General features: G+C 39.6%; 1 protein-coding gene across 1 annotated transcript; it reads right to left on the bottom strand.

Moving 5' to 3' along the window:
* Window positions 1–4,160: 4,160 nt before the first annotated feature.
* On the bottom strand, window positions 4,161–6,205 carry ARL14 (ADP ribosylation factor like GTPase 14). Its single transcript, XM_061167863.1, has one exon. The coding sequence runs from the start codon at window positions 6,106–6,108 to the stop codon at window positions 5,455–5,457; it is 654 nt and encodes a 217-aa protein (XP_061023846.1). The 5' UTR covers window positions 6,109–6,205; the 3' UTR covers window positions 4,161–5,454.
* Between the last annotated feature and the right edge of the window lie 4,487 nt (window positions 6,206–10,692).

Raw genomic sequence — 10,692 nt, 5'->3', positions numbered from 1 at the left:
ATCAAATCCCTTAAGACTATACAGTGGAAATAAAAAATAGATTTAAGGGACTAGATCTGATAGACAGAGTGCCTGATGGTTCGTGACATTGTACAGGAGACAGGGATCAAGACCACCCCCAGGAAAAATGCAAAAAAGCAAAATGGCTATCTGAGGAGGCCTTACAAATAGCTGTGAAAAGAAGAGAAGCAAAAAGTGAAGGAGAAAAGGAAAGATATTTCCATTTGAATGCAGAGTTCCAAAGACTAGCAAGGAGAGATAAGAAAGCCTTCCTCAGTGATCAATGCGAAGAAATAGAGGGAAACAATAGAACAGGAAAGACTAGAGATCTCTTCAAGAAAATGAGAGATACCAAGGGAATATTTCACACAAAGATGGGCTCAATAAAGGACAGAAATTGTATGGACCTAACAGAGGCAGAAGATACTAAGAAGAGGTGGCGAGAATACACAGAAGAACTGTACGAAAAAGATCTTCACGACCCAGATAATCACGATGGTGTGATCACTCACCTAGAGCCAGACATCCTGGAATGTGAAGTCAAGTGGGCCTGAGGAAGCATCACTATGAACAAAGCTAGTGGAGGTGATGGAATTCCAGTTGAGCTACTTCAAATCCTAAAAGATGATGCTGTGAAAGTGCTGCACTCAATATGTCAGCAAATTTGGAAAACTCAGCAGTGGACACAGGACTGGAAAAGGGCAGTTTTCATTCCAATCTCGAAGAAAGACAATGCCAAAGAATGCTCAAACTACTGCTCAATTACACTCATCTCACATGCTAGTAAAGTAATGCTCAAAATTCTGCAAGCCAGGCTTCAACAGTATGTGAACTATGAACTTCCAAGTGTTCAAGCTGGTTTTAGAAAAGGCAGAGGAACCAGAGATCAAATTACCAACATCCGCTGGATCACTGAAAAAGCAAGAGAGTTCCAGAAAAACATCTATTTCTGCTTTATTGACTGTGCCAAAGCCTTTGACTGTGTGGATCACAATAAACTATGGAAAATTCTGAAGGAGATGGGAATATCAGACCACCTGATCTGCCTCTTAAGAAACCTGTATGCAGGTCAGGAAGCAACAGTTAGAACTGGACAAGGAACTGGTTCCAAATAGGAATAGGAATACGTCAAGGCTATATATTGTCACCCTGCTTATTTAACTTATATGCAGAGTACATCATGAGAAACGCTGGGCTGGATGAAGCAGAAGCTGGAATCAAGATTGCCGGGAGAAATATCAATAACCTCAGATAATGCAGATGACACCACTCTTATGGCAGAAAGTGAAGAAGAACTAAAGAGCCTTTGGATGAAAGTGAAAGAGGAGAGTGGAAAAAGTTGGCTTAAAACTCAACATTCAGAAAACTAGATCATGGCATCTGGTCCCATCACTTCATGGCAAATAGACGGGGAAACAGTGGAAACAGTGGCTGACTTTATTTTTCTGGGCTTCAAAATCACTGCAGATGGTGATTGCAGCCATGAAATTAAAGACGCTTACTCCTTGGAAGGAAAGTTATGAGCAACCTAGACAGCATAATTAAAAAGCAGAGACATTACTTTGTCAACAAAGGTCCATCTAGTCACAGCTATGGTTTTTCCAGTGGTCATTTATGGATGTGAGAGTTGGACTATAAAGAAAGCTGAGTGCCAAAGAATTGATACTTTTGAACTGTGGTGTTGGAGAAGACTCTTGAGAGTCCCTTGTACTACAAGGAGATCCAGTGAGTCCATCCTAAAGGAGATCAATCCTGGGTGTTCATTGGAAGGACTGATGTTGAAGCAGAAAGTCCAATACTTTGGCCACCTGATGCGAAGAGCTGACTCATTTGAAAAGACCCTGATGCTGGGAAAGATTGAGGGCAGGAGGAGAAGGGGACGAGAAAGGATGAGATGGTTGGATGACATCACCGACTCAATGGACATGGGTTTGGGTAGACTCTGGGAGTTGGTGATGGACAGGGAGGCCTGGCGTGCTGCAGTTCATGGGGTTGAAAAGAGTCAGACACGACTGAGCGACTAAACTGAACTGAACTAGGTTGGTCATAGCTTTTCTTCCAAGGAGCAAGCGTCTTTTAATTTCATGGCTGCAGTCACCTTCTGCAGTGATTTTGAAGCCCCCCAAAATAAAGTCTGTCACTGTTTCCATTGTTTCCCTATTTACCATGAAATGATGGGACCATGTGCCATGATCTTAGTTTTCTGAGTGTTGAGTTTTAAGCCAACTTTTTCACTCTCCTCTTTCACTGTCATCAAGAGGCTCTTTAGTTCTTCTTCGCTTTCTGCCATAAGAGTGGTGTCGTCTGCATATCTTAGGTTATTGATATTTCTCCCAGCAATCTTGATTCCAGCTTGTGCTTCATCCAGCCCAGCATTTTGCATGATGTACTCTGCATATAAGTTAAATAAGCAGGGTAACTATATACAGCCTTGACATACTCTTCTCCCAATTTGGAACCAGTCTGTTGTTCCATGTTCAGTTCTAACTGTTGCTTCTTGACCTGCATACAGATTTCTTAGGAGGCGGGTCAGGTGATCTGGTATTCCCATCTCTTTAAGAATTTTCCACAGTTTGTTGTGATCCACACAGTCAAAGGCTTTGGCGTAGTCAATAAAACAGAAATAGATGTTTTTCTGGAACTCCCTTGATTTTTTGATGATCCAGCGGATGTTGGCGATTTGATCTCTGATTCCTTTGCCTTTTCTAAATCCAACTTGAACATCTGGAAGTTCATAGTTCACATACTGTTGAAGCCTGGCTTGGAGAATTTTGAGCATTGCTTTGCTAGCATATGAGATGATTGCAATTGTGCAATAGTTTGAATGTTCTTTGGCATTTCCATGTCTTGATTTACTATAAATAATGTAATGAATGTGGGAGTGCAGATATCTCTTCAAGATAATGATTTCATTTCTTTTGGATATATACCTAGAAGTTGGATTGCAGGACCATAGTGTTCTTCTATTTTTATTTTAGCTTGGATTTATTTTTATATTTATTTACTTATTTTATTTTTCTTAAAGTATAGCTGTTTTACAATGTTGTTTTAGTTTCAGATGTACAGCAAAGTGATTCAGTAATGCTTACATATATGTCTTTTTTTTAGATTCTTTTCCTCATAGGTTATTACAAATATTGAGTATAGTTTCCTGTGCTATACAGTAAGGCCAGGTTGATTATCTATTTTATATACAGTAGTGCGTGTATGTTAAACCCAAACTCAGCAATTTATCACTCCCTCCACCCCTCTCCCTTTTGATGACCATAAGTTTATTTTCCATGTCTGTGGGTCTATTTCTATTTTGTATATAAGTTTATTTGTATCCTTTTTTTCTTTTGGACTCCACGTATAAGCAATATTATATGATATTTGTCTTTCTGTGTCTGCCTTACTTCACTTAGTATAACTTGCAAGTCCATGCATGTTGCAGGAAATGGCATTATTTCATTCTTTTTTATGGCCGAGTAATATTTAGCTTGAAATTATCCTTTTTTAAAAAATGTTTTTATTTTTGGCTGCACTGTCTTCATTGCCGAGCACAGGCTTTCTCTAGCTGAGGTAAGCGGGGGCTACTCTGCATTGCAGGGTGTGGGCTTCACATTGCAGTGGCTTCTCTCATCGCAGAACACAGGCTGTAGGCACGCAGGCATCAGTAATTGTGGCACACAGGCTCCGTAATTGTAGTTCAAGGGCCCTAGAGCACACGGGCTTCAGTGGTTGTGGCTCGTGGGCTCTAGAGTGTGGCTCAGAGGTTCTGGGCTACGGGCTCAGTTACTCCGCAGCCTGTAGAATCTCCTTGGACCAGGGATCAAACCCATGTTCCCTCCCTTGGCTGACAGAGTCTTATTCACTGTGCCACCAGGGAAGTCCTGAATTTATCCTTCATTGAGCTCATTGAAGACAGAGGCCATACCTTATTTACGAAATAACATCATGGCAATTAACAGCGTACGCCTTGAAGTGCCTCTTTCCCTCCAGGCAGTTATGAACATTAAATGAGTAGATATATGAAAGTGTTTAACACAGTTCCGCGCACACACAGTATTCAACCAATGGTAACTGTGATTAAAGATATGTCTACTTTATTACTTGAATCCCTGCCATGCAACACAGAAGGATTTGTGGCCAAACAACAAATCAGGGCTAGGGTGAGAGAAAAAAACTACAGCAGGAATCCAGGAGCAAGCACCCTTGCTTTACTGTACCTTTATTTTCCTTTGTGACCTTACAATTTGGAGTCCCAGGGGCTGCAGTGGTGGCCTGAGGCCTGCTTCTAACCCAAATGAGCCTTGTTGGTGGTAGGGCAGAGGGAAAGAGTGTCTTCTGTTAGTTCCAGGGCCTCTCTGGGACTTCTGAGCCTCTCAGGGGAATTCCAGTTCAATCTCCAGTTCTTTCTCCCTTCTTCCCCTCCCCAGCAATGTCTCTGGAGAATCTCCAAGTGATGGGACCTTCCAGTGACTAACCTGTACCTTCCACAGGGTCCCCCAGAGTTGGGTACTTAACACCACCTCCTGCATGAAGCACTTCTTGTTTCCCCAGGTCAGAATGAGGCTCTCCTATTACAGCACTTAGTCCTTACTGGTTTATTCTATCTGCTGCCTGTATTTTGTTTGTCTCCCCTGTGAATTGTCAGGTCTCTGAGAGCAAAGTATGGCTCTGGTTCCTGTTTGATCAGTACAGTGAGCTGCACATACGTTCCCAAGTAATAACTGTTATATTGAATTCTACCGAAGCCAGTCTTGGAATTGCAGCCTCCAGCTGGACGATAAGTCCAGACCGTGCCCTAAACTCTAACATGCTCTCTTGATCCCCAGAGCTCTAAGATACAAGCTTCTGCTCCCTATAAAACACAGCCACTGGGCACTTGGCAGCCTGGGGTTCAGGGTTGACTCGCTGTAAGAAGTTTCTAGCAATAGATTTCAAAAACCTAGCAGGAATACAGTAAAACAGAACAAAACAAAATCCCTTTATTTAGGGAATAGGGGTTTATAAAATATTAACAGCAAACATTTTCCTCTTCATAATTTAAAGTTCATTTTTTTATACCACCCAGCTATTACACAGGAGCCTGGTGGAAATTGAATACCTGTAACAGCTGGAAACAGTCTGAAAGAAGTCTGACTCTATTGGCAGCTTAAACTTGGTTCTAGCAGTCACGTAAAAATAATAAGGCAAGAATTTGTTTGTTCTCAAATATGATTATTTGGAATCATCAAACATGCACAAAATTGTAACATTTTCATTCACAATTATCATTACCACATCGTTTGCTAAAGTGTTTGGCCCAAAATAACAGTTTTCCAGATATTATTCCGAGTTGTTTAATGGAATTTAGGTGAAATAACATTTCAGGAAAAGTTTGTCAACTTGGCAATTTGCTTTTCTTACTTGGCCTGGAAAAAAAAAAATTACCCTTTCAACTTCATCAGCATCTCTTCCTCCACTTGGACCTCAGTGCTGCTTGAAAAATGCTAAAGCATCTCCTCTTGATTTCATGTGACTTTTCAAAAATCCAGTTAACTTCTGGAACCCCTCCATTAGCCCGTCCCCAGTGACGGCACAGCAGGGCTGCACGTACCAGTTCCGGTCGCTGCAGAGTTGCTTCACTTTGAACATCCTGGTGATGTCCTTGGCACTTAGAGCTCCAGGCACATCTTGTTTGTTGGCTAACAAGACCACAGGCACGTTTTTAATGTGCTCATTCTTCAAGATGTGCTCAAACGCTTGCCTGGAGTCTTCCAGCCGCTGTGTGTCCGTACTGTCCACAACATACACTAGCCCATCAGTGTTTTCACAGTAGAGGTCCCACATGGTTCTCATCTTCTCTTGTCCTCCAACATCCCAGACCGTGAGTGAGACGCCCTTTGCCAACTCAAGCATCTCCACGTTGAAACCTACTGTTGGCATAGTCACAATATCCGTATCAAGCTTCAATTTGTAAAGGAGCGTAGACTTCCCAGCAGACTCAAGTCCCAGAAGCAGAATTCGGGCTTGCTTGGCTTTGGGCTTTTTAGAATTCGACAGACCCATTTTAAGCTTTTTAACTTTTTCTTTAAAGACCTTTTCTAATGGCCAGAGCCAGTGTTTCCTTTCTAGGTCTTGCATGAAAATGTTAAGAAAGAAGAGAGCAAATGCTTCATGATATAGTCTTAGAATAGGAACTTACGTGCACTTACGTTGTAGCTTATCGACTTGATTATGGGCAAACAGTGTTTTATTTTCAGTCCCAGCCAATCCTGAGGAATCTATGGTGTGAGTAACCAGCCAGTGTCATAGAAGCTCAAAGGGGAAGTTCTTTGTGAGTGAGTAGGACTTGGGAGGGGCATGCCTGTGTGACGCTGAAGCTTGTTCTCCTCCCAATGTTGGAGAGCTAGGGTCATCAAAGATTTGGACAGAGCATGGTTTTGGTAGCAGGATAAAAAGTTAACTGTACAAGTGGTTTGTAGCAGTTCTCTAGTTGTTTGACTGTTTGTCTTACCCCAGTTGTAAATAAGTAACCAGACTTTTGAAGTCATGAAGGGAGAGTTTATCTCATTCTGCTCTGAGCAGTATCTTTAGTACTTTCCAGATTACTCAATAAGAAACTTTAAACCACCCGGAGTTACCTGAACCTTACTCCCATAATCATATAGAGAATCACTTCCTTAATCTTCTTGGTAGGAAATTTACATTATTCACAAGACCAGATTTATAGGAGAGGGAAGTTTGTAACACAAACATTTTTAAAATTAAGCAGTCCAATTAAAGGTGGCAAATTGAATACGCGTATTTATCTCCTCTCCTTCGCAAGACTCCACCAAAATGATGGTAAACAAGTAAAACGAAAATGTAAACTCATACCAAGAGCAGGAGAGTCCATCGGAGGTTGAGAGATTTCCACATCTCTCTGGAAGGTGACATGTAGATAGAAGATGAATAGTAACTGATGCAGCAGGATAAAGCTGAGGCTTAGCGGGCTGATGCAGAGGATACAGAGGGAAGGGGCGAAATGCATAACTGAAAACAGAGGGTTAACTAAAAATCTGAATAAGGAACAGAAAACACGCAAACACACACCCCTCTGCTGGGTGACCATCCAGAATGAGATGTTACTCCCCCGGCCAAAAAAAAAAAAAGGCTTTTCTATAGAAACTGTATGATGTCAGAGAAGAGACCTTTATGTTTTGACAGTTGGGAGTTTCCACACCATAATACCTAACTCAAAATTTAATTAACCTATAGCCAATCTGGCAGTTGGCAAACCTGGCTCATGTACATAGAGACATAGAGTTACCTTCAGTGCACAGAGGTTTTCATGCTTAATATATAACATGTCTAATGAGGGAAAGACCAAGATAAAAATAAGAAGGTTTTAAGAAAGCTTTAACAGAGGTAATGCAGGGAACAGAAGAAAATTTTCAGTAAGTTCTAATATTTCCATGAAAAAAAAACAGAAAGTGTTAACCACTCAGTTGTATCCAACTCTTTGTGATCCCATGGATTGTAGCCTGCTAAGCTCCCTGTTCATGGGATTTTCCAGGCAAGAATATTAGAGTGGGTTTCCATTCCCTCCTCCAGGGGATCTTAGCAATCCAAGGATTGAACCCAGGTCTCTTGCACCGCAGGAGAATTCTTTACCATCTGAGCCAGTATTTCCATAGAGATTTGCAAAAGTATTGTACCCATAAAACAGGAAATGGATGCTATTTAAAAGGCTACTCAAAAAAACAAAAACAGCACTCTTGGAAATTAAGAACATGGTTTCGAAAATTTAAAAAGGTCAATAATAGGTTAGAAGAAAACCTTTTAAAAAATAGAAGGTAGAAAGTATGAAAGAAAAGATGAGATGTAGAAAAGCAATCCAGAAATTTCAAAGTCTGACTTTTAGGACTTTATTCCAAAAGGAATAGAAAACAAAGAGGAAATTATCAAAGAAATAATATAAGACTATTTTTCAAAGCTAAAGAATAAATTTCAGGTTGAAAGGCTTCCCTCCGTGCCTTTTAAAAGAGCTGTACTAAGGCATGGAGCTTCTCCAGTGGCTCAGTGGTAAAGAATCTGCCTGCGATGCAGAAGATACAGGAGATGCGGGCTCGATCCCTGGGTCAGGAAGATCCCCTGGGGGAAGAAATGGCAACCCACTCCAGTATTCTTGCCTGGAGAATCCCATGCACAGAGGATCCTGGCAGGCTACAGTCCATGGGGTTGCAGAGAGTCTGACACGACTGAAGTGAGTGAGCACGCTCACACATACTAAGGCATATAATATACATGTTTTGTTTTCATTAAAACTAAAATTTTATTTTTTAATTAAGTAGACTATTCTAGGTGTAGAAAATGTACTTGTGATGAAAGTAAACTTTTAAAAAACTATTAAATTCTTAACTAACTCACTGTATCTCTGAAACCAGAGGTACTATTTTCATTCATTTATTCATCCATCCATCCATTTTTTCAACAAATGTATATACTGATTGCCTACTGTGTGAACTACGATGTGCTAGATTTCAGGGAGGACACAAAGATAAATTAGACCTGCCCTAGGTGGCTTTCTTTGGGGAAAAGTTAAAAGATGTGCATAAAAATAATAATGCAAAGTTTTTAAAAATGTAAATGCTGTAAGAAGAGAAAAGCTAATATAGTCTGGAAATTTAAAGATTACTTCAGGATGGAAGACATTAGGGAAATCACTCTAGAGAAGGTTCAACCTCAAACCAGGCCTCCTAGAGATGGTGTAGGAGAAGGCGTATTAAAGAGATGGTCTGTATGAGCAAAGTCTCAGAAATTGGAAAACATAGGATGTATATGGAAAAACAACAGGACGCAAGCATGCATATATAGTGTTTTTGTTCCTAAAACATGTTTGACTATCATGAGAAAACCATCAGGCAAATCTAGATTGTATGACATGCTACAAAAAAACACACCTGGAGTTCAAAATATCTCCGTGTCATGAAAGACAGAAGGAAAAAAAAAAAGGAGCAGAAGAATGATCTAAGTTAAGATACACTTAAGATACATGATCCCTAAGTGCACTGTGTGATCTTTGATTTGATCCTTTGTCCAAAAAAACTATTATTATTATAGTTGGGGGCATTTGATGATGACTATCCTGAATATATTGTTATATCTATAAATTGTATTATTTATACAATGTAGATGTAGATGGTATTATTTATCAGTGTTAAATTTCTTGAGAGAAATTATGATATTATGGTTATGTAAGAGGATGTCCTTGTTCTAAAGAGATATATGCCAATGTACTCAGGGGTGATACCAGCAAGTTAATTTCAAGTGGCTGAGCACACACAAGCACATACACACTCAGAGAGAAGAAATACGGCAAAAATCAGTAACTGGTAGTTTAGGTGAGGAGTTTTGGGTGTTCATTGTACTATTTTAAAACTCTCCTTTAGTTTTGAAAATCAAAATAACATGTAGGAAAAAAAGAATGTAATTGAAATAAGCTAATCAAATAAGGCTGCAGTCTGCAGTAATGTAAAGAATAATTCAGCTTACACATGTGGTCAGACCGTATTTCCCAAGATGAATTTAAGGACTCTGCAGTACCAGCTCTTCTCCATCTCTGTACTTTCAATAAATTAAATTTTAAAAGAAAAAGTGTAACATACATTTCATATTAAACTTGATATGTTCCTTATGAGACCTGATGTTAGTACTGGGGTAAAACTTTTATTTTTGCCTATAATGAGGATAATCATACATAAATACCTTTATTCTGTTTCTCCTTTGACCAACTGTACCTTATTTTCAGGGTAGTCAACCAGATGAGGGGTTAAATTCTGGATGAATATTCAGAGTAAAAGGGAGTAATTTCTTTCTCAATGTTAATTTTCATGGAAAATTTTACAAATGTTTCAACATTCTTTCTTACTGTCCTACAACACTTAAGGATTCATATGTCCTGGCCAAACCTGAGGAAAGGCAAGGTATTTGTTTTCTGTGAATCATTCTGAGATTATGCAAATAAAGATAGGATTGCCAGTGTGTTACTGGCAAGCTCTGTTGTATCACCAAGAAATTTGTTTTAAAATTCAGGATTGAAGGGAACTTTTTAAAAAATTTCTTACTGTGGAGGTGGGAGGTCTGACTTTAGAAACTCAGTCGTGGTCTGACCAAGTAAAGATAATAGAAGCTCATCTCTTAGAAGACAGTGGCAGCTTATTCTGTTAACTTTATTTTTTACAGATAAAGAAGAATTGGGATGTGGTTATGTGACTTGCTTAGTTTATGCAGACTTGGAACATCCCTAGTTTTCCCGTGGTAACTTTTTGTTTGGTCTTTTTCAAAATGAACTTTTGGAAAACTGAATTATAGCATACAGATAGAAACATGCAAAAATCATAAACCTACAGTTCAATGAGTCACAAATTGAAAACATCCATATATCTACTGGTGAGACCAGGCTTAAATTTTAATTTTCCATTTTCATTGCAAGTAAAAAGTCCAGACCTCAAGCATTTCTGCACTGAGCTGTCAGAAATATGCTCTGTTCTCAAAAAGATGTCGTGAGAACAACAGGTATTTATTATCCCAGTTGAGATTCTTTGATGCTGCAAAAAATGATATTCCAACCATGAAACTCTTCCAAGGGCCATTTTCTCCAGGAAAGAACCTGCAGTTTCATTCACATCACCAAAGGAGGAAAGCTTTTCTCTCACATGGGTAGACCACCGGATCTGAGCTCAT

This window comes from Dama dama, chromosome 19 (assembly GCF_033118175.1).
Source record: "Dama dama isolate Ldn47 chromosome 19, ASM3311817v1, whole genome shotgun sequence".
Lineage (NCBI taxonomy): Eukaryota > Metazoa > Chordata > Mammalia > Artiodactyla > Cervidae > Dama > Dama dama.
Note: the sequence above shows the minus strand (reverse complement) of the source record. Positions and strands in the feature narration are given on the sequence as shown.